At 39.6% G+C, this 23,281-nt stretch overlaps 2 protein-coding genes across 4 annotated transcripts in view; both read left to right on the top strand.

The window, feature by feature from the left end:
• Nucleotides 1-2,638: 2,638 nt before the first annotated feature.
• Nucleotides 2,639-3,852, top strand: socs4 (suppressor of cytokine signaling 4). The gene has a single exon (XM_041989213.1). The coding sequence runs from the start codon at nucleotides 2,639-2,641 to the stop codon at nucleotides 3,818-3,820; it is 1,182 nt and encodes a 393-aa protein (XP_041845147.1). The 3' UTR covers nucleotides 3,821-3,852.
• Nucleotides 3,853-8,957: 5,105 nt separating this feature from the next.
• The window catches only part of wdhd1 (WD repeat and HMG-box DNA binding protein 1), a 24,747-nt gene continuing 10,423 nt past the window's right edge, over nucleotides 8,958-23,281 (top strand). For 2 of the 3 annotated variants that reach the window (XM_041989037.1, XM_041989020.1), the window contains exons 1-19: nucleotides 8,958-9,032; nucleotides 9,325-9,418; nucleotides 9,645-9,753; nucleotides 10,983-11,134; nucleotides 11,824-11,935; nucleotides 13,220-13,270; nucleotides 13,374-13,469; nucleotides 13,577-13,669; nucleotides 14,196-14,302; nucleotides 14,944-15,085; nucleotides 15,554-15,764; nucleotides 17,305-17,489; nucleotides 17,576-17,760; nucleotides 17,839-18,080; nucleotides 19,894-20,031; nucleotides 20,124-20,280; nucleotides 21,873-21,987; nucleotides 22,242-22,373; nucleotides 22,457-22,680. In XM_041989037.1, the coding sequence (XP_041844971.1) occupies nucleotides 9,342-9,418; nucleotides 9,645-9,753; nucleotides 10,983-11,134; nucleotides 11,824-11,935; nucleotides 13,220-13,270; nucleotides 13,374-13,469; nucleotides 13,577-13,669; nucleotides 14,196-14,302; nucleotides 14,944-15,085; nucleotides 15,554-15,764; nucleotides 17,305-17,489; nucleotides 17,576-17,760; nucleotides 17,839-18,080; nucleotides 19,894-20,031; nucleotides 20,124-20,280; nucleotides 21,873-21,987; nucleotides 22,242-22,373; nucleotides 22,457-22,680 (2,528 nt within the window). In that variant the 5' untranslated portion in view covers nucleotides 8,958-9,032; nucleotides 9,325-9,341. The remainder of the gene's footprint in view (nucleotides 9,033-9,324; nucleotides 9,419-9,644; nucleotides 9,754-10,982; nucleotides 11,135-11,823; nucleotides 11,936-13,219; nucleotides 13,271-13,373; nucleotides 13,470-13,576; nucleotides 13,670-14,195; nucleotides 14,303-14,943; nucleotides 15,086-15,553; nucleotides 15,765-17,304; nucleotides 17,490-17,575; nucleotides 17,761-17,838; nucleotides 18,081-19,893; nucleotides 20,032-20,123; nucleotides 20,281-21,872; nucleotides 21,988-22,241; nucleotides 22,374-22,456; nucleotides 22,681-23,281) is intronic. The other variant, XM_041989028.1, reaches the window with a different exon arrangement.

Genomic DNA, 23,281 nt, shown 5'->3' with positions numbered 1-23,281 from the left:
ATTTCTTATACTACCTATTCCTGGTACACTGGTGTAAGAACCTCTTGCTCTAATGGGATGTAACACCTAGAGTGCTTTTTGTTAACAGTTGCCATGGTGAATCCAGGTATCAGAGCTCCATTGATGATGTTTTTTTATTGGGGTTTTGCATGTGCTTAGTTCTGGGTAAAGACACTCAAATAAAAAAAAAAAGTTGCTCAACTCAGAGTAAGTTAACCCAGAGTTTCCTTTTAGACTCAGAGTTAGCTGAACCTGCTTTCTTAAACGGGCCTCCAATCTGAACTGCTGCCTTTCTTAGCCAGGACACTCTTGGAAAATAGATTTTAAACCTCAAGACTTTTCAATTTCCTGGTTAAATATGGAGATAGAAAAAATAGTTTCTGAAGAGCTCACAAATGAAATCATAATAAGTTGGAGACATTACAAAGACAGAAGACAAATTATTTTAATCATCTTAGTAAGGAGTCAAAGCTTGCATTGTATCTGGTCCTTTCTGTAAAATGTTCAAAGTTTTTGCTTTAAATAAAGGCTGTCCCCAGAGTTTGAAGTCAAATAAATTGATCTGGTTGTTTGCCGAGACCATGTGGTGTTATCATCCTGCTCGGCTGAGTGATAATGTGAAGAGCATTAAATATTCAGTTAAGAGGAAGTTGAGCGTCACTACACTATCTGAGATGTCAGGAATTTATTGATGACCGTCCTTAATCTGTTCGAGCTGAAAGGGCACACAGAAACAGACACAAGCAAGCACACTAAGCCACTGGGAGTAATATTATTTATCTGATAGATGTAGTCTGGTTGTTTCATGAATTATAAATCTTCCAAAATTCATCTCCAACCTCACACATTGCGCGCATGACATCATTTTGACTGATGAGACCTTTCAGCAGCACTTGCTGGAAGTTTAAACCGGGAGACTCGAAGGTCATTCACTCAATACGTGAAGCTTCTTAAAAATGCTTGGATGTTTCCGTTGCTGGGTTCAATCGTTAATTTGAGTAAGTCCACACTAGTAATCTGTTTGTAGTTTAGTATCCTCTACAGCCAGACTTAAATCGATTTAAAACTCCCTAAGAAAGGCACTTTGATGCTTCAAGTTCAGCTTTGCCCTAATGAAGTTCAAATGACTCAAACAGAATTAGAGAAGCAGAAATAATTCACTTTATGTATGAAAAAGCACTTTCCAGCTGCTCTGGTTATCTTTTATCTTTCACTTTTTCCCAGATGAAATCCGTCAGTGAATAAGCAAAGAGGATATGAGACAGAAAATAGGATGTCTCACTGCTGTTAACCTGAGACCGTCCTCTCCTCTGCTCACCCCTCCCCTCCACCCTGGCCCGCCTCTTTCTGCCAGCTGGACCCCACTCCACCTCCAGTCCATTCATTCAGACCCAGCCCTGGTGGAGAGGAAACTGCTGCCCCCTCAGGGACTTGGCACCATAATTATATAGGAAGCAAAACAGTCTGCCGTCTCTTAGAGGATAGAAAGGCTGCAGACTGAACATGGACATGGAACTATGTTTCTGACACCGTTCGGAAGGTAAGATAATCTCTTGCATTGCTCTTTAAAGAGTTTATTTGGACAGGGAGTGATTACCAGCATCCTGCTGCTAACAGTTTGTTCACTTTGATAAAACTATCTGCAAACTGCTGCCTGATACAAATGGTAAAACAGCAGAAAACAGTTTCTCTGGGAGAATATTAACCACTTTACTCTGGAACAAACACACAACAAACCACAAAAAAAAAAAAAAAAAAAAAAAAAATCCAACCAGATAACTGAATGTTATATCTATTTTTGTGGTATTGTGGAAAGTGATCAGTTTTTGACTGCAGGTTGATCCTTTATGGTCACAATAATGAATAATAGATCAAATATGAGCTTAAGATAGTCGTATTGCACACCTACAGTACATTACGTTAATCTTTAAGCAAGCTGAATCAGATAAATACTTGTTTTAAAATTGTGATGAATCATTGTTAAAATCTATTGAAGCACTCTCAAGGGGTTGTTTGAGGTCTCATCTGTAAAGGAATTGAAGACAAAGTTTCCTTATTGGATAGTTGAGAAGCATAAAATGATTTTCTAGAAGAATAAAACCTCTTAGGGAAAATACCTTACCTCACTGTGACCTTTGAATTCCGCATATTTAAATATGACATGAATATATTATAGAGCCCATATTCAAATTATGTTCATATTATTTATTTGGGGTTTTATAATTTAATTTGGAGAGCCTAATAGAATACATTTAGTTGCTTTCATATTTAAAACAATATACATTTTCTAAGACTACTTTCCTGCAGCATCTCTTACCTAAAATGCTCTGTTTTAGTTCCTGACTCTAAAAAAAAAAAAAATCTAGTAGTGCAAAAGACACCCTCCCTTCCTTGTTTTATGTGTACTAAACTAGCCACAACTCTGTATCTGTATCTTGCTTCAGTTAAAAATCTGTGTTTTCTGAGGGAGAAAAGGACTCCCTTTGGTGTTAAAGTTACATAACCTTAAAGACCTTTTACTGGCACCATAAATTACTCCAAACTCTAAACACTATAAAATAGCCTCATGAATGTCTCGTGTTGTGACTCATTTGTTTTTGTTTTTTAACGTTTCACAGGGCAGGAAAACAAAGCAGGCATGTCAGAGAAGAAGCCAAGGGGAGCTGACGCTCGTCCCAAATGTGGCCTCCGCAGCTGGAGCGCAGACAGTTATATTTGGCGGGGAAAGAAACGCTCCCGGAGTGCTCGCAATGGATCAAGTCCTGGAGGACTAGAAGCGGATGGGACAGAGGAGCTGGGTGTCCGGTCAACATCCTGTCCGAGGTGGCGCAGGGAAAGAAAATGTAGCTGCTGCGCTCTTGGGGAGGCACTGGCTGCTGGAGACATTGATGTTTGTAGGAAGGCGTTGTCCCGGCGTTCTCTCCGGCAGAAGTTTCAGGATGCCGTGGGCCAGTGTTTGCCTCTGCGCTCTCACCATCATCACCATCACCATTACCACCACCCACCTGGGTCCTCGCGAGCCTTTTCAGTGCTGTTCTGGTCCAAACGCAAGATCCATGTCTCAGAGCTAATGCAAGACAAATGTCCGTTCTCCCCCAAGTCTGAACTGGCCAAATGTTGGCATCTTATAAAAAATCAAGCTAATCACCCTAGTGCACTCAAAGACATGGAGGCTCCCTTGAAGCCCAATGTCTCATCTTCTACCTCTCCACCACAGACACCCATTTCCTGGGAGGACATCTGCTGCTCCCCTGGGCCTGGAAGCACTCCTATTGAAGACTGGGACCCTTCATGTCATCATGGTGGAGCAGATGGCATCTGTGGCCATACCGACTACATCCTGGTTCCTGATCTGCTCCAGATCAACAACAACCCTTGTTACTGGGGAGTGTTGAACCGCTTTGAGGCAGAGGAGCTACTGGAGGGCCAGCCCGAGGGGACGTTTCTGCTCCGAGACTCTGCCCAAGACGAGTTTCTCTTCTCGGTCAGCTTTCGACGCTATAGCCGCTCGCTGCATGCTCGCATTGAGCAGAACGGGAAGCGTTTTAGCTTCGACGTGCGTGACCCGTGTATGTACCAGGATCCCAGTGTGACAGGACTGCTGAGACACTACAGTGACCCAGCAACCTGTCTCTTCTTTGAGCCCCTTCTTTCCAAGCCACTGCCAAGGACCTTCCCTTTTCCCCTGCAGCACTTGTGCAGGGCTGTGATCTGTAGCTGCACCACCTACCAGGGCATAGACACCCTGCCGCTGCCACCTCAGCTCAGAGACTATCTCAGACAGTACCACATTAAGTGTGATGGGGCTTGTGCAGTGTGAACTGTGCCTCAGAATATGGACAATCGAAGGAAGAGGTACCAAAGATGGTTGTTGATCTTTACTCTAAGAAAGCAGAGCATCCAAACAAAGAATGAACTATTCTAAAGCCATGTGGGACAATTTGGAAACGTCCCAGTATTAGGATGAGACATTGTTAAAGAAAAAATAAAAATAGTCACATTGACTTTTATAGTTTGGAGTGTTTCCCTCTTGACTATAATCACACTGACCTTGAATGAACTGCACCATATTCTACTTATAATAATGCAAAAATCGTGTCATCCTGGGAACTTGATATTAAGCTTTAATCTTTATCTTTACATTAGATGGGTTAAAACACTTGACAATCAGTAAGAGTAAACTAAAGAAACATATTTACAGAAAATTTCAAACCCTGTGTCGGCAGAAAGGGGACTTGAATTTGTCAAATCAAACTGCATTCTACTCTTTGGCCACAAGATGGAGCCACAGCCGCAGCAATCAGACTGTTAGGAAAGTATTTGTTTAGTGGTCTGTCTGTGTATCATTAATCTGTAAATCAGTACTTTAACGTCAGTTGTGTCTCAAACACTTTCTCAAAGTATATTTTTGAGAACTGTTTAAATACATTTTGGGCAGTGTATTCCCCTATACTGTCCTCTAACAGTGATGCTCTTCCTATGGCACATATTCTATTAACCACACTAATATACAAATCAATAAATGCAATGTTCACTGTCCCGAGTGTGACAGTTACTCACATTTTTGTCATCTCTGCATCATTTCAACTGTGCAGCAGAGGTCATGCTCATATGTCCTTGTTTGTGCTACAGCTGTGTCAGTTAGAGAAGCTAATTATGTGGAAAATGCTGCTTCTGAAGTATCGCTCTGAAAACAATTTATCCCACTCTTTGCAAAGGACACCTCTAAATGCCAAAGCAAATGGAGAGGTAAGGACAAGAAAAAGACCATTTTTGTGGAATTCTGTTTATTTTTCAAATGATTTGTGTGTCATTCAGGTAAGAAAAAGCCCTGAGGTGGTTTGACTAAATACAGAACTATGGATGAAATATTCGTGCAGTAGTTAAGCTTGACCATACATAAATGTTTTTCTTTTTTTCCAGTATTCGGCACACAGATTTTACTTCTAAATTACTTGAAGTTTTGCAGGTGTCTACTTTTTGTGCCTTTACATTCATCAAAGTTCTCCATTTTAAATGTACAACTTTCCAGCACCATGTTTGGGCATCTGTCAGTGAAAGTGAATGTTCACAACTCACAATCACTTTTTAAATTTTTTTCTGTGCAATTGATTTTCATGTTGGTGATTCATTAGGTCAACTTGCCTCAAGAAAGGACTTTCTGCAGGCGATCACTAAAAGTTATGTGATGCCAAGGAGCCAGAATATCAACTTAAAGAGGAGATCTTAGTGAATGAGTCAATAAAACACTGTCGTTTGCCATTAGAGACAGCCGCATGTACAGATTCTCTTTCATCCAGGTTGTGATAATTCTACTTTTAGAGAAAAAAAACAACAAAGAAGTTCAGTTTTTTTCTTTTCAAAGACTTTTCATGGGTGGCCGTTTCATCAAGACTTTTAACTTTATACCCTCGAAGGCATCAGAAGCCATCAAAATCAGATATAACAATCTTTGATTTTCTGGAACGAATCAAAGTAAATTGAACCAACAAATCGTCCCGATGACCTAAAAACAGAGCATTATGTGAGCTTTCCAGTCAGTTATTTAATATGGCCTTTCTGTTGTTAACATTTAAAACGGTAACAGTCTCATAATCCTACCCTACATCAAAGTCCACCCATCTTTGAACAGAAATTTTAATGACTCCAAAACAGCATTTTTGGGAACAACTAAGATATGGCACCTCCAAAAGATTGATTTAATTCTTGAAGGCTTAAAGCGCATTACAGAGATCTAAAACAAACTTAACAGACTTAAAGCTTATTTGTATTTAACATTTTGTGTACAAGACAATTCAAAATGATTTAAGTAAAACATCAAAAGAATGACATTAAAAGCAGGTGAAAAAGAAACATTAAAAGTACATTAGAATAGAACAATTAACACCTTTATGCCTGTTGTTGCAAATTTGGGACAAACCCCATCTGGCCTTTGTTTATTTTATTCCCTTTTATTTAATTCATTCATATAATTTATTTGTTTGCCTTTATTAAGTCTCATTTATGTATTTATTTTCATTTTTTGTCATTTATCTTTATATATTTATTGTTAATAATTTATTTAATATTTAATTGCATTTTATGTTATTTTAGTCTTTTCATTATTTTTTCCTGTATTTATTTTGTTTTTATATAAAATTGCAAATCAATTTAGATGTTGAACTAAAAAGTTAAAAAAATTAAATAGAAATTGATCAAACTTAAATAAAGAGAAACAGACAATACAATATGTTCAGTAATATATGATACAAACAGACATCGATGGGATGCATCATCATCATCATCAGCCAGGTCAACAAATGCGAGATGATATATTCAAAAAGAAAAAGAAAATCTCTCCATCTTAATAAAATGATAAAAGGGTTTTTAGACCCGATTTAAAGGAACTAAGTTTTGGATCAGACTTCATGAAGTAATTTTTCCAGATTTGAGGAGCAGAAAAATGAAATGCTTAGTTTTAACTTTCAGGATGGAAAGCAGATTTGATGCAGATAAAAAGTCTCTGTGGCTCATGTGCCTTCAGCAGGTCAGATCTACATTCTGGACCAGAACCATTCAGAGCTTTGTACACCAGCAAAAGAATTTAAAAATCAATTCTTTGGCGCACAGGAACTTAGATCTGAGAACCGGAGAAATGTCCCCTTTTAACTGGTCTTAGTCAAGCCGATAAATGAAACAAATGCACGAAGAGGTTTTTCTAAACCACGTTGAGCCATCAGTCCCTTTATTTGACAGAAAGTCTTCAGGTGGTAAAATGATGATTTGGCTCCAGCTTTAATATGGCTGCTTAAATTTACTTAAAGAGAAATTCATATCAGTAAAGGTGCTGAGTGTGATAAAGGCTATCCTGCTAGTTATTAATTTTGCTCAGGACTTTTTTCTTTTCATTCTATTTAGCTTAAACTTTTTAAAATGATCTGCCAGGTCCCAAAAACACTTTTATTCCCTGAACAAAGATCCATGTTTTCTCTTTCTTCATTAATGTTTAAGGGGAAATGATGTTGCTGAGAACAATCTACTTCCTCAGATTAAAAAATACCAGAAGAACTCTGGAGGTTTTTTGGATGCCCTGAGTGCCAACATGATCATAGACAGTCAGGAGCCACTTCTATTGATTTTCCTCAAGCACACATGAAATATTAATGTTGTTGTATGATCTTGTAATCAGGCTTTTTTTTTAGCAGCTCAAAACCAACATTTAATGCTACATTAGATGTATCATACATTTGAAATCCAAACCAGAGACATTAAAGTTTCTTTTATGATGCTTTGGGTTAATCTTCAGGCATCCGTGTGCATGTGTCAGCCTTCAGAACTGCTTCCCATGTTTCTTTTTTCTCGATTATTCTTGAGCACTTTTGGAGTTTAGTAATATGGTGTTTTGACACACAGCTCTCTGCCAATGGATTATTTCCTGTTGCACTAATCAAATTCCCTCCGGAGATGGCCCTCAGACAGACGAGTGATGAGTCAGCCAACAGCAGCCGGAGCAAAAACCAAGAGGTGTTTGTGCTGAATGAGTAAATAATCAAATTAAAATAAGTGCTGAGTGAACATCATTGTTTCATTGTGTTGGTTTCAGCTCACACCCTCACCCTGACCCCAGTCTAAAAATACAAGCCTTTCCGAAACGTATAAAATAAATAACAGCACATCTTCTTCTGCTCTGAAACAAACATAAAAAATCCAAAATGAATAATTATCCATATTACAACTGAAGCATGCACAAACATGAAATGATCAGACTTCGTAGCATATTTTAAAATACAATATGTTTAAGGAGCATTTAGAAAGATTTGTCCAGCTCTTTGGCTCAACTCAGCACCGAGCTGAGCTGCATACACTGACGCCCAATGATGTTGTGTGATGAAATCGTGATCTTGTATTTAAACATAGGACTATTATTTAAAAAAAAGTACTGCCTCTAACACTACATGACAGCACCTGGGTCCAACTGGTCTCACAGCAGTCTGACTACCACTTAATGATGACGTCCCTTCCTGTTTGATTTCTTGCTTGTGTTGTTCTTACTCTGAGATGTAAGTCGCTTTGGAGAAAAGCATCTGTAAAATGACTGTAAAATAGAATAGAATAGAAATATTAAAGAAATAATAAAGAAGGTTAACTATTTATATTTACCAATAGTATAACTCTTTCTTTTATCATGTCATTTAGGATTATTTATTTAAGTCTGGAAAAAAATAGAAATTTTAAACTATTAATTCTAGTTATAAAAATATGTGTTATTTCTTAAGTTGTCTGCTATGTGTAGTACCAAAAATGGCTCATCCCTTGAGTTTAGGACCTGTTTTAGGTTTTAATTATAGGACAGAGTAAGGTGGATCAATAAGTACATTCCTTTGAAAATGATGGACTGGACTGAAATTGAAAGAAATAGCTGCTGACCTTCTGAAAGGAAGCACACACACACACACACACACACACACATACACACACACACACACACACACACACACACACACAAAAAAACTTTATCACACATCTAGAAAACCTAAATAATTATTCATTGAAAGCATCATGTAAACAAGTGACCATGGCTCTTTTCTTTTGCTCAGAACAACACATTTAGGATTAAGGTTTTTAGTGACTGAACTGCTTAGTTCATTAAATCATATTAATATTTTTCCAAAATGTAATTTTATTTTATTTTATTTTAATTCATAGTGTAGCAATATGATGCCCTACTTGGAAGGTAATAAAGGATTACTAAATGCACCAATTCAGCACCAATATTACGTCAATAAATGTCAATTTCTTTATCTAAATTAATATGTAGATTAAAATATAAAGTGAAATGAGTTTATTTTTCCTGTACGTGAGAAAATAATCACAGAAATGTGCATAATATCCATCAAACATAAATCCCAAACGAAACAGCGTGGCTTGAGTAGAGGAGGAGTTTCCACGCTTGCGTCATGACGTAGCTGGCGGGAGTCCTTACGCAGCGTTTCCTTGTTTTCAACTCAGCGCGGGAGATCCACCAGAGGAGCTGAGAGTGGTCTGGGGAAATTGTAAGTAGTTTTATTAAGTTGATACGCAAGTCGTTGTTGTTTAAATAACGCATTTATAAAGGATAAACCGAACGTTTATGTCTGTAAACAGCTTTCATTATTCTGACTGAACAGTTTGAAGCATTTTACACAATTTTATTTGAACGCACTATTAGCGCTAGCTTCACTATTCTGCTAGCTGTTATCTGAAAAAGTTAGCAGTGAACATCTGACACAGCGGTGTCAGGATGTATAATGATCACCTGTTCGTCCAGCTTCGCGTGTTGATTATTGCTTTTGTTCGTGTCTTCAGACTGGTGCTTTGTCGAAATGCCTTGTGAAAGGAAGCCGATGCGCTACGGCCACTCGGAGGGACACACCGAGGTCTGCTTCGATGACACTGGGAAGTATGTCAAATCTTAGGAAGACTTCAACACTTTGGGAGCTTTTCACAACGTTTAACGGTCCATGTTGAAATAGATTTGATCTGACATTGTTTGGGAATAAATGGAGCCCTTTCTTTGAGCCAGGCTACTGTATTACACTGCTTTTTATATTAATAAACAGCTAGCGTGGGTTGGGGTGTATCGTGGATCAGTGTTTAATCGATAATCACTGTAAAATTTCCCTCAGGTTTATTGTGACTTGTGGAAATGATGGAGATGTTCGTATATGGGAAAGTCTTGATGACGATCCAAAGTTCATTACTGTCGGAGAAAAAGCCTACTCCCTCGCACTGAAGGTCAGTCATCAGCCGGCGTCTTGTTGATTTAAATGATCTGATGGGCTTTGGCATGCTTGACTAGGGCTGAACGATTAAAAGAACGTTTTAATCGCTATTTTTCTGATAGATATTGAGATTTAATCTTTTAAATTCCAGCTTCCATTCAGTATTCAAGGAGAAATATATTTATAACAAGAGACAGAAGATTACCACATGTGATGACATCAAACATGAACTTCTTTATATTCTAACACAAGGATGCAAAGTTGTTTATGAATGGCTTCACTTACCAACTGCAAGATGCAAGCTGTTGCCAAAACACTGAAACCTTGAGGTTATATTTCCTCTCAAGGTTTGCTCTTGGTTCTTTTTGTAAAAACTAAACAGTCACCTCTAAATGGCTGAGTGACCATAGGCTTCACCTCAGCCTTGAAAAAATTTAATACACACTTAGGGGGCCTAGAGACCAGTCCTGGGCCCCAGTTTTAGCTTTTCTTGACCAAATGAAATCTTTGTCTGATAACAGATAACAGATAACATGGTGGCCCAACCACCATGAACACTGCACTTATCTGTTTTTAATCTTAATCCTTTTGTTTTCATTTTTGTTTTAAGTTTTTCCCCCGTTTTCCTCCATCTTCAGTGTAATGCAATGTATGGGTGCTTGTAAATTACTGTAATCGGTGTATGCAGTTTGAGTTATGTAGGACTCTAGAAGATGCAACACTTGGCGTGGGACAGGGTTCATTACGGCATGAAAATTGTTTAACCATAAACGTCTTGTATAAGTATGTAATTAACCAATCAAAAGTGTTGTTAAGAGGAAAAAAACTAAACAGTCTGATGTTACATCCATCCATTTTCTGTACTACTTATTCCAATTCAGGGTCACAGGAACGCTGGAGCCTTTCCCAGCAATTAGCAGGCGAGAGGCAGGGCATATTCTGGACAGGTCACCATTCCATCACAGGACCAAACAGAGACAAACAACCATTCAGCCTCACTCCTAGGGAGAATTTAGTTACCCTAACATGCATACCTGGTACCTGGAGAGAACCCACACATTCATGGGGATAAACATGCAAACCTCATACAGAAAGACCCGGCTTTTCACATGGAAATTAATCTCTGCCCTTGAAATTTCTTAACTGCAATGGTTTAAATCTCGTTTTTGATTTAAAATCTACTATATGTTCAGCCCAGCTTGTGTTTCCTGGTTGTTCATTACGATGCTCTCTGCGCTACAGAAAGGGAAGCTGGTGACGGCGAGCTCCAACAACACGGTGCAGATCCACACGTTTCCTGATGGAGATCCGGACGGCATCCTGACGCGGTTCACCGCCAACGCCACGCATGTCGCCTTCAACAGCAGCGGCTCCAGAGTTGCTGCCGGATCCAGGTACTGGAGCTGGAAGTGGGCTGAGAAGTGATTGAAAGTGGTTTGTGTTTTACACAAACACATTTATATTCTAACTGAAGTGATAGAATGTGCTTAACTTATATAATCTCCTGCAAATAAAACTGTTATATTTAAAGATTGTTGGATTAAAGATGTCAGATGTGAGCTGAGATATTGGCTGACTGACTGTGGGAGCTGACAGACAAGCGAATGCCACTTTTCCTTAGTCAAACCATGTGCATCCGCTCTGTTTCAGCCTCTCCTGTGGCGATCTGGTGAAGCTGTCGTGCGTAAACGTGTTCACATTATGACTAAACCAGACCCTGATCTCACTTTAGTCCAGTATTTGTTCTTCTGGTGTAGACCTGGCTGCACACAGTCATGCAAGGCACCACTTTTTATTGCTTTATGATTGGCTTTGATTGGAGTGTTTGCTGTCTGAATTGATCACTATGGAGGTTTATCACAGCTATAAACGCTCAGAGCATGATTCCTTATTGATGCTGCTATTTTTGCACCGATGTTATCGGTTGTGATGTTGATTATTAAAATTCAAGCAGCCATGGCTGCTGGAGCCGATGATGGAGGAAATCTGGAGTATTTTTGCCTCTCTTCTTTGTTGATGTACCATTTGTGCTCATGTAGTTTCAGTTAGCTTGTGTTTATTCTCAACGGCCTGTTTTCCTCAGTGACTTCATGGTGAAGGTGGTGGAGGTGTCGGACAGCAGCCAGCAGAAGACGCTCCGAGGTCACGAAGCACCGATCCTCAGTGTCTCTTTTGACCCCAAAGATGAATACTTGGTGGGTAAAACTGATCTGATAGCAGATGTTTAACTCTCATCTCACACAGTAACATTTCAGGTACTGGTGATGTTTGGAAACGGAAGGGGCTCATGCACTGTTTTTTCTTTTTATCCATATTCAAAATATATTCACCTTTATTCCCTCTTGTGAGGACCCACAAAAAGCAATAAGGAAAGGACTCCTCTTCAGGTGATAAACCACTGTAGGAAATGATAGTGAACCTAATAACAACTATGGATTTATAATGATTTGTTCTTTTCTCCTAAATAATCAGTGCAAATGTAATATGATTTTTTTTTTATCGTCCCAAACTGTATTAAGTTATATAATAATCAGAATAATGTTAAAAAATGATGAAAACAGCATTTTTAGCCAAACACTAAAAATCCAGTGTTCAAAATTATTCTGCATGAGTTTCAAAACCTGAAATAGGCTGTAAAGGATTGGAAATGTTCACCTGTCTTATTTTTTGCGTTACACAGGTCATTTTCCTAAAAACAAACATAAGATTTTTCCAGATCCAACATAGGAACATAGGAGCTCTTCTTTGATATCATCTTAACAACCCCTATCCATTACACTTAGGAGTCCATGGGTAGTTTCTGCCTGGATCTCATAGATGAGACCAGAATTGTCCCCGAAGGTCGCTGTTTGGAGGTGTACTGATTGAACCCAGTTTAAGGGCTGAACCATCGTTACCCTTTGAGTTTTAATGGAAAGCTTACTGGTTTCATTTTTCTCTGACATTTGATGTTAAATTGAAACATGCTTTGTGTATCTTTCAGGTCTAACAGAGAAGGTGGATGTGTTTCCTTCCTCACTCACTATAGTGAATATTACTGAGTACTCTGTGTTATTATGTTTGCTTTGTATTTTACTGCCCTTATTTTTTATTTGCATTTGATGTGGCACAAAGTGGATTTAATTTGCCATATTTTTGTCTTTAATTTGTTTTTTTTTTCAGTGCTCTGTTGATGTTGGTTTGTTTTAATTCTGGCTGCTTGTAAAACCAAGCTTAACCCAAAATGTTTAATGTTATATAGTCTGTTTTTATTGATTTATTTTAATATTTTTTTTATTACAGAGTATTTAAGGATCTTTAGCTCAGTGTTGTGAATATTTGGCTTCTTTTTCAGCATCTTTTTTGGTATTTATTTTTAAGGGTTTTTTTTCTTTCACTGAACATGATATAGAACTGACTATAGATTTAAGTAAATCTTTATCCTGCGTGTTTGAATTCAGGGATTCGAGCATCACAGCTTCGTCTGCTTTCTCTTTCAGGCCTCTGCCAGCTGTGACGGCTCAGTGGTGGTGTGGAACATAGAGGATCAGGTTTGTCAGCGTTTCTGCTGTCATAAAGACACTAATGCAGGTTTACTGAGCAACATCAGCGTCTTTCTTTATGTACATGATGGCTGCGTTTCCTCTCGCTCAGACTCAGGTGATCAGTTGGCCTCTGCTGCAGAAGACGAATGACGTCAGCGATGCGAAGTCTCTGTGTCGGTTAGCCTTCCAGCCCACAGCGGCGAAGGTCCGTAAAACTTTTGTTTCTCTATGTTTGTGATGATTTAAATGTTTTAGAGGCTTTAGATATACATCAGTTCTGAAGTAACCCAAAAAATACCATGTGTTCATCAGTACTTAGCGGTTCCCGTGGAAACGAAGGTGCACCTGTATGAGCGGGGGTCCTGGGAACATGTCAGTACTCTGTCTGATGATCTACTCACACAGGTGAGAAAAGGTCACCTTCAGTAAAATGTGTGCACACATGCTCGTTTTTATTCAGATCAGATCAAATTTATTTGTATAGTACATTTAAAAAAACAACCAAAGTGCTGAGAAAAACCACAAAGTATTTACTAAAATAGTTGTAAAAATAAAGATTACACCTTTGAGTTTTTATCTTATCCTTGAAGCTATCTATCTTATTATTTTGTCCTTTTTTAGTGTCATATTGTTAGCAGTTTTCTTCATGAGAGAAACTTTACACACTTAGGACCTGAAAAGCTGCAAAAATATCTTTTTTTTTTTATTATATATATTTTATCTTTTGGTTGGTCCCACCTGAGATCATCTTTTATAGCAGAAACACAGTATTGCTCTATTTTAGTGGAACGTTGTTGGTACAAGACTGAATAAAAAGATGTTTTTTGTGTTTAGGAGTCTTAGTAGTGGACTTGGAGGTTGGGTCTTTCCATGCTTGTGGATAAATCTGTGTCTCTTTTGTTTTTGTTTATTCTTCCCATTTTCCCTGCAGCCCATCAACGTGGTGGCCTGGTCTCCGTGTGGTCGGCTCCTGGCAGCTGGAAGCGTCGGGGGTTCACTTACCGTGTGGGATGTGAGCAGCAAGCTGTGTGTGGAAAGGTTTGTAACAGGGATGTCTGCAGCGGTTGTTTTGTGTTTGTTGTAATGGGAGGTACTTAGTTTAGTCTTAAAAAGAAGATGGAATTTCTTGCTCTTGTTAAAAATGAAAAACAAGGATGAATATAATCTCCCTCGTCTTTCTACGGACTAGGTCTGCTTCTGCTGGACAGTTCTGATGCATTAAGCTCACTTTTTAATGCATTATTTCAGTAAAAAGTAAGAATTAAAGATGATGGTTGCATTGTCATTTTCTTTAAAAAAAAAAAAATAAAACAAGATAAAATCATTTTGAGAGGGAACCAGAGGCTACAAACTTGGAAGATAACTCATTACTTCCGTTATTATTTATTTTTCAGTGGAAAGAAATAAAAATAAAAAGTAAAGTATCAATAGTTACATAAAAAAACCTTATACAAGAATAGCTTTGGATGTAGAACCTACCTGTGAAAACCAAACACAACTTTTCTGGGAGATTTGCCACCACTCATTTGGTCTACGTCTGTTTACTAGATGAGTCTGAATCTTCTCATCTGCAAGAAGGCAAAAAAGAAAACTAAAAAAAAAAACTATTTTCTAAATATTTTCAAACCTTTATAATTGCTTCAGTTTCGACGGTTTCTTGTGTTTCATCTTTGCTGCAGACAGAAGCATGAGAAAGGCTTCACCGTGTGCGCTTTGGCCTGGCATCCATCAGGCCGTCAGATCGCTTACACCGACACAGAGGGCTGCCTGGGTCTGCTGGACGGAGTCTCCACCTCCTCCACCAGCACCACCAGCTCCAAGGTACTCCTCCACCATCAGCACACAGCAGAAGGACCACATGTCCGACATTTTTAGCCAGTAGTGACAAAGTTGAAATTTAGCTGCACAAACATGATTTTATTCAGTAAGATTGAAGTCATCACTTGTTTCGTTCTGTATCATTATTTCTTAAAATAAAGAAATTTTTGTTCATAAGTAGATATAAAAAGTTTCTTCCACAAAACTTTCAGACCTTTAATATAAATGCAACGTGTTGTCCAGGCGGAAGAACACACTGTGTGTAGTACAGATGTAGAACTCTCACACGGATTTACTTTTTTAGTCACTTTCTTGCATTGCTGTGAATTAATTTAGTTTAATTTCCTTTGATATTCGGCAAGTCATTGTTTCTTATCAGCGCTGTAAACATAAACATTTAGTAATTTTATAAATTATTTTTTCTGCTTTTTTTTATTTTAAGTTGTCAAATTGCTAATTAATAATTCTCAGCAGGCACCTGCAAAGAAACCTGCTACAGACTATGACGACCTGTTTGATGATGACGATGACAGAATCATGGATGAAGGACTGAGTGATACCAACTCACCGGCTAAGAAGCCCGTCGTCGGGGACGATGATGACGATGATGATGAGTTCCTGATGCCTTCCACTGGGCGGGTGAGGAACAGAGGAGCGATCCTGGATGATGAGAACTCTCTGGGTGAGTAAAGACAAGTTAGCCTGAATACAGAGAAACAAATCGCCGCTTAAATAAAACTGCTGCTGCGTCAGAAGGAACCTTGTTGGAGCCATTTATGTTCACCTTGTTTGCTTTTTTCATCCAGCCTCTTGGAGGAGTGTTGAGTTGGGAGAGTACCGAGCTGGGTGTCAAATGGGTTTAGGCTTATCTACAGGCGATCTTAATTACATTACAGTCATTTAGCTGACGCTTTTATCCAAAGCAACTTACAGTGGTTAGGCAGTAGTGTTAAGGTTCTTGCCTAAGGACCCAACTGGAAGGTGTTAATATTTGTCCCCTGGAGGACTTGCTCTGGTCTCCCACATGGGAGATGGATGCTCTGCCAACTGAGCTTCCCAGCTAATTAGTAACGGCGAATGATGGAGGAGACACGATTCTTACTGTAGCTGTGAAATTCCACCATAAATTCTCTTTTTTTTTTAAAAATTAACTTCATGGATTTTACCCAGCAGAACCCAGCTTTTATGAACTTTGACTTTGCTAATAAACAGAAACATCAACTAAAAAAAGCCTAAAGTTTGGCCAATGGAATTTCCTACTATGCGTTGAGAACACCTGCCGTCCACTCAGAGGCCGACAGAGTAGCCTCCACACTGTTAATGATCTGAATTTATACATGGCGCTCCAAACACTCATGACATTATTTTATTAATGCGGTTCATCTGTGTAGCTGCGGGGATTGTGAATCACTTAACACGTTCAATTGTTTAATCTTACTGCTGCAGCCAATTAAAATGAATCAATTGTATGCTTCAACAATTAGTACTACCGAGTTTGCATGAAGTTTGCAGCAGAACTGCCTACAGCGCTGTGGTTTAGTAACAGGGTGGCTCCTTTAAGAGCGAGCTACAGAGCGAGAGGCGTGCGTCAGCTGGTCCCACACCGTACAGGTCTGAGTTGGAGCGCGGCGGTCGGACCAGAGAAAGTTAGCTGTGAGAAACTGCCTGTTAGCTTCCGTCGCGCCGTACCATACCATACCATTTTATTTCTGAAGCACTTTTTAAAAACAGCATAACAGCTGACCAAAGTGCTGTACAATAAATGTAAAAAAAAAAGGTACAAAAAGCATTTTACCAGTTTTCTCTGGGAATAAATTATTTTTCATTTAATTATTGATGATGTCACGACTAATCGACTTTGATTGGCCTGACTGGTCGAGTCTGGCTGCTGGTTGCCAGTTTCCGGATTTAAACAAGCATTATCTAGTTTATTGTAGTTATTTGACGCATTTGTAGTGTCTTTATTTGGTGTTTAGCGTGATGAATCACCCTTATGAAGGTGATAATTAAATTTATTTTAATTACTTATATTAATTTAAGTTCTTGTAATTAATTTGTTCTGGTTTAAAGAGTTTATAATTAATAATAAGGATTAATGAAGTATTTTTTCGTTATCGTTAATTAATTTCAGTCTAAATGCCTGGTTCAGGTAAATTGAGAGTAAGATAATTTTATATATTGTTAAACTTGGCATAAATCCATCTTTGTGTTTCTTGATTCAGGCACGGGATCTCTGAAGCTCGGTCAGGACAAATTTGAGGATGATGATGATGCCGGCAGTGCTGTGGTTCCTGCCGCCACCCCAGTGGTGCCCCTACACCCCGTCTATGAGGGGCCCATGCCAACTCCTCCCCAGAAGGCCTTTCAGCCGGGTTCCACGCCTTCACATCTCACACACCGCTTCCTGGTAGGACTCTAAGGGGAGGCTGATGATCACAGCTTGATGTTTTTTAGCTCAGATGATGACGTTTTAACAGCCTAAATGTGCCTCAGATGTGGAACTCGGTGGGAATAGTTCGAGGATACAACGACGAGCAGGACAACGCCATCGACGTGGAGTTTCACGACTCGGCTGTTCACCACGCCATGCACCTCACCAACTCTCTGGGTCACACCGTGGCTGACCTTTCCCAGGAGGCCGTTCTGCTGGCCTGCCCCAGCACAGATGAGCTGGCCAGGTAAACCTCCGCCCTGCATCCTTCTCTTCGATTTGTCTTACAGTAAATATGCAAACCCACTCCCCTCTGTCCTCCCAGTAAGCTGCAGTGCCTCCACTTCTCTTCATGGGACACCAATAAGGAGTGGATGGTGGACCTGCCGAAGGGCGAGGACGTGAAAGCGCTGTGTCTGGGTCAGGGTTGGGCGGCAGTTGCCACCAGCGCACTGATGCTCAGGTTGTTTTCCATCGGAGGGGTGCAGAAGGAGATCTTCAGCTTGCCGGGGCCGGTGGTGTGCATGGCGGGTCACGGAGAGCAGCTGCTCATCGTCTACCACCGAGGTTCCACAACCTAAACGGCCACTCTCATGTTCTGTTTTAATCTTCTTCTGTATTTGCTACGGTGGGCTTCTATCAAATTGCGATTTTATTAATTGATCGTCAGACAAGCGGAAAAGAATTCAACAACAGAGTTGTGTAAACAATTTTAGGGGGGATTTATACATCTGAAAAGAATAGAAACTTCTCTCCTACTCCAGTATGTTTCAGTAAATCTAAGTTGTTTCAAGTGATCAGACTTAAACCAGAGAATCCATCACAGAAAACATGCCTGCTTTACTTTTTCTTTGTTTTGCCTGGAAAAATCTTAAGTCTACACTGAAAAGTATTGAAACATTAAGGATAATCAAAAGGGAAAAATAAATGCTAAAGCATTTCTGGGAAAGTATCAGAAGATTTAAGAGAAAATATCAGTTTAATCTTCTATTTGAACAAATTCCTGCAGGATGTGTTGCATTAAAGCAGCACATTCACATAATGTGAAAACAGAAATCAAATTAGTCTTATTAAAATCAGACTTTTATATACATTTAAAATATAATTAAACATTATGCACTGCCCATCACCGCCAGAGTTTAACTAAACAAATAGGTAAGAGCCTCCCACTGGATAATTCCTGCATGGATGATGACGTTTCAGCTGCAACAAGTTATTTAACCCCAACTGATGAAGTAAACAGCTTCTCATTTTTTAAACAACCATGTCATAAGACACATCCTGTGGTCGTGGCAAAGATGTTAATCTGTGTCCAGGGGGTCAAACTATTGGCATCAAGCACAGAAAATCAACAACAGGCTGAAACTACTAAAACTGGGTTAAAAACTGTCCAATGCGTTATTAAAAACTGGAAGGGTAGTGGGGAAACATCGTCTTCCAGGAAGAAATGTGGTTGGATAATTGAATGATTGTGACGTGATCACCTAAACATTGAAATCAAATCATAAAAAACAACAGTAGAACTCAGGACTATACGTTTAATAGTGAAAGCAAGAAGATTTCCACACACACAACTCAAGGGATTGAGACTGAAAAGCTGTGTAGCCATAAAAATAATTAAAAAAAATCACTAAGCAGTGAGGCTAACTGGAGAAAAAGGCTTTCTCCAGTTTGCTAGGGAGCATAAAGATTGGACTCTGGAGCAATGGAATGGATGGGAGCAGCAGGGTTAGAAGAGAGGAGGATGAAGTGATGCAACCATCATGTGTAGTACCTACTGTACAAGTCTGTAGGGTCAGTCTATGATCTGGGGTTGCTGCAGTTGGTCAGGTCTCTGTTCAGCAACATTATGTGGCCAAAGAACAAGATCAGCTGATACCTGCATATACTGAATGAGCAGGTTAGCCATAAGTTGCTGATGGTACAGCATATTCCAAGATGAAAATACCAGGATTCATCAGGCTCAGATTGTGAATGAGGGGCTCGGGGAGCAGGAGACATCATGGATTGGCCGTCACAGAGTCCAGACCTGAACCCCACTGAGAATCTTTGGGATGTGCTCAATCCAGTCCAGTGAAATATTAACAAGTGACTTTTATTTCTTTGTGTTTGCTATTTGTTTGTGTTCAGTTCTGTTATGTGGCAGAATGGGTCACCTGGAAAAGGAAAATACTTAGAAAAGAACCTGAAAGAGGGTATATTACCACCTATCATTGCAAAGTTAGACATTTTTTGAGTACTAAATGAATTCCCCTCCTTTTCTTGTATACAAGGACTGAAACAGTAGTCCAGTTATGGGGCCTGGTGGAGGTATAACTATCCTGATTTAACTGTGCATGTAAACATACTGAGTTACATTTCTTTCTATTTACACCCTCAGCTACAGGCTTTGAAGGAGAACAGGCTCTTGGAGTTCAGCTGCTGCTGTTCAGTCGCAGGAAGAGACAGCTCATCAACGGTGAACCCCTCCCACTCTCTCCCAGATCCTACCTGTCCTGGCTGGGATTCACGGCCGAAGGTCAGAAACAAAGACTGGAAGCATAGTTGTAACATCTCTGCATAATCTCTTGAAACATGTCTGTTTAAGAGCCGGCTTGTGTTGTTTTTCAGGTACGCCGTGCTATGTGGATTCAGATGGGATGGTGCGGATGCTGAACCGCTCGCTGGGCAACACATGGACACCAGTGTGTCACACCAGGGAGACGTGTAAAAGCAAATCTGATCACTACTGGGTGGTTGGAGTGCACGAGAACCCCCAACAACTCAGGTGAGCAGAAAAAGATCAACATTTTGTCTTTGATCTGGAAGATGTCGTTTATTTTCACAGTGGTTTACTTGTAATGAGCTAATACGAAAACTAAAACATATATATCAGTATTATTAAAGCCATATTTGTTATTTCAGGCTGTATTAACGTCTTCATCATGAGGCCTTTTTTTTCTGGCTCTTGTCCGAAATGACATACCCAAAATAAATCAAGTATAATTTCATAACTACAAGGGTTGTATGTATAATTTTGCACTCGATAGAAAGCCGAAACACGTGTGATTACTACAGAAGTGTCAGAATCAAGACGAGTTAAATTCACATGGGCAGCAGTAGAAAATTGTATTGGTCATCTCCTAAAAGAAAACCACATTACTTTCAGTGAAAACCGAGGATAGTAGCCCAATCCATGTAGGAATGAGTAAAGTAACGTATGATGAGGAACTGTGCAAAAGTAGAAGTTAAAAAAGTGAACCTGAGCAGTTTTAGATATTTTAATAGAGGTGTTACACAAATAAATATCTCTGGAACCCATCAGCTGATGTTGGACACCTCTATCGAGGGTCAGGTGAACCCAGGGATAGCCCCCAAATTCTCCTTAGAAACACCACGAGGATCCAGAAAGAGGTGAAGCCCACGATAGTCTGTGATCGGAAGAGTGAATACTTCACTCTAAAACCTCCTTCATCTCCATAGAAACTACCAGGACCTTCATGATTCATTTCAAAGGCAGACTTATAGGAGAACACAACAGCAGAGTTTGTTGGAGCTGGAATAAAACTTCTGACCACAAAATAGCAAATGTAAGACAGGATTGTTTTCAGCTGCTAGCTCCCAGACTTTTTGTCCCACAGTGCTGAGACAGACATCCTCATAATCAGCAGAGTCTCTGCTTTCATACGTCTCCTTGTTTGCATGGTTTGCTTGAAGTAGAGAAATTAGCAGAAGCTCTAAAGTGGACAGTGCTACTCTCACGTTTTTCTTACATTCCCAATTCATGCCTGAATTCAGGCTTGAGGCCTGAATTGTTTGGTTTGGGGGACGATGATTGGTAGAGCCTTTTAGCTGCGTTTCTCCCTGTGGTTTTGTTTTGCTACATGTTAGGATTGCTGCTTCTTAGTGTGTGCAAAGATCTTCTGTTTGCACATGTTTTATGATGCCCCCTGTACAGGGTCTGTCCTGAAGGAGAGGTTATGGCTGATTTAGTTGCTAAAATAGTTTGCAGTGGGATATATTTTTCTTCAAGAAAGATTTTACTATCTTGGGCTTTAAACTTGCTTTTAAATGATAATTTTGATTTTAATGACCTGAGGAGGAAACTAAGGTGAAGTTATGAAAGTTAAGGATGTAATGAGGGATGTAGGTTGTTTTTGCTTTGATGTTTTTTGACAGCTGATTCTCATTCAAGCGTCTATTCTGTGTTTAACGAAAAAAAAAAAAAAACGAGGGAATGTCATTCACTTCGTTGTTGGAAGTATAATATTAGCTTCGTTCCTGTTCATAGGTCCATTAATAACCATAACCCCAGATGCTTCTCTGTTGCTCTTGTTGTTTGTTCTTCTGATTTTCCTGTTTTCCTCCTTATCCCATCAGGTGTATTCCTTGTAAAGGCTCCAGGTATCCTCCCACCCTGCCCAGACCCGCTGTGGCCATCCTGCCGTTTAAGCTGCCTCTGTGTCAGACCACCACAGAAAAGGGGCAGATGGAGGTAAGCTCACAAACAGCTGCAGTGTGTGATCTCCGGTCTCTTTTCTTTAAGGACTTGTAGATATAGACCTTTGTCATTTGTGATGAAGATTGCATAAAAAAGAATCCATAATGTGGTGTTAGCTGTGGTATTGCAGGAGACTCTTTCCAAATTTCCCCCTTAAATACCACAGATAAAAGCTTTTTGTTTGTTCATCGGAAGAGCAAATGTATAATTATCTTAGAATCCTGCAACATCTCTTTGCAACTTCTCAGGAGCAGTTCTGGCGTTCAGTCATCTTCCACAACCACTTCAGCTTCCTGTCGTCCAGCGGCTACGAGATCGACGAGGACGCTCAGAACCAGTCCCAGAAGGAGCAGCAGGAGCTGCTCATGAAGATGTTTGCTGTACGTATTCGCAGACTGCCGTCACACATCAGCCTTCACACCTTCCTGATGAATCCAGTAATAAATGGGCCGTTTTGTTGCAGCTGGCCTGTAAGCTGGAGAGAGAATTTCGCTGTGTGGAGCTGGCAGAGCTCATGACTCAGAATGTGGTGACTCTGGCCATCCGTTACGCGTCCCGATCCAGACGCATGGTCCTCGCCCAGCGGCTCAGTGAGATTGCACTAGAGAAGGCCAACCAGATACAGGAAGAGGAGCCAGAGGAGCAGGAAGAGGAGCCGGACTACTCCAGCATCAGACGGACCTCTGGGTAACACAAAAACACTTCCGTCCCCTTTCTTTTAGTTCTCTTAAAGGCCAGACTGGCTGAAACTGCCTTTCACTGCAACATTGACATAAAAAATAAATGATAAATCACACAACTGAAGTGAGTCAACTCCTTACTTTATTAATGTCAGATCATTCAAAACCGTCAGTCAGCTTTGTTCATGTCTGACCCCACATAAAGAAGTTTTCTTTCTCCTTCACTTTTTTCCCTTTGAAATATTTACATTTCCTGTACTCACAGTTAAGAAGCAGGTATCGACCTAATGTTAGGTACAGCATGTGATGAGTCATGTTTACATGGTTGGTAAAACTACAGACAGAGAAGCTGAAGTCTTAGACACTGACCGGCCAGTAGGTTGATACAGAAATCCTGTTAATGTGTCACAAATCCTCTCCTTAAAGTCCAGTTTAATGTACATTTGGTGCATTCAGTGACTAGCTAGGAAAAGGGAATTTCCAATTTCCAAGTGAAATAAAAAATAACAATAATTACATAAATATGAAAAATAATGCCATTGAGGAGAATTTTTTTTTTGTCAGGATCTAAAACATTCCACAAAGAACTGATGGAGCTTTATTACTTT

Source organism: Melanotaenia boesemani, chromosome 1, assembly GCF_017639745.1.
Source record: "Melanotaenia boesemani isolate fMelBoe1 chromosome 1, fMelBoe1.pri, whole genome shotgun sequence".
Classification (NCBI taxonomy): domain Eukaryota; kingdom Metazoa; phylum Chordata; class Actinopteri; order Atheriniformes; family Melanotaeniidae; genus Melanotaenia; species Melanotaenia boesemani.
The sequence above is the reverse complement of the archived record's forward strand: the minus strand, read 5'-3'. Positions and strand labels throughout refer to the sequence as shown.

Bases quoted from the DNA above. Each gene is read 5' to 3' on its own strand.
- socs4 (XM_041989213.1), top strand. From the start codon at position 2,639: ATGTCAGAGAAGAAGCCAAGGGGAGCTGACGCTCGTCCCAAATGTGGC.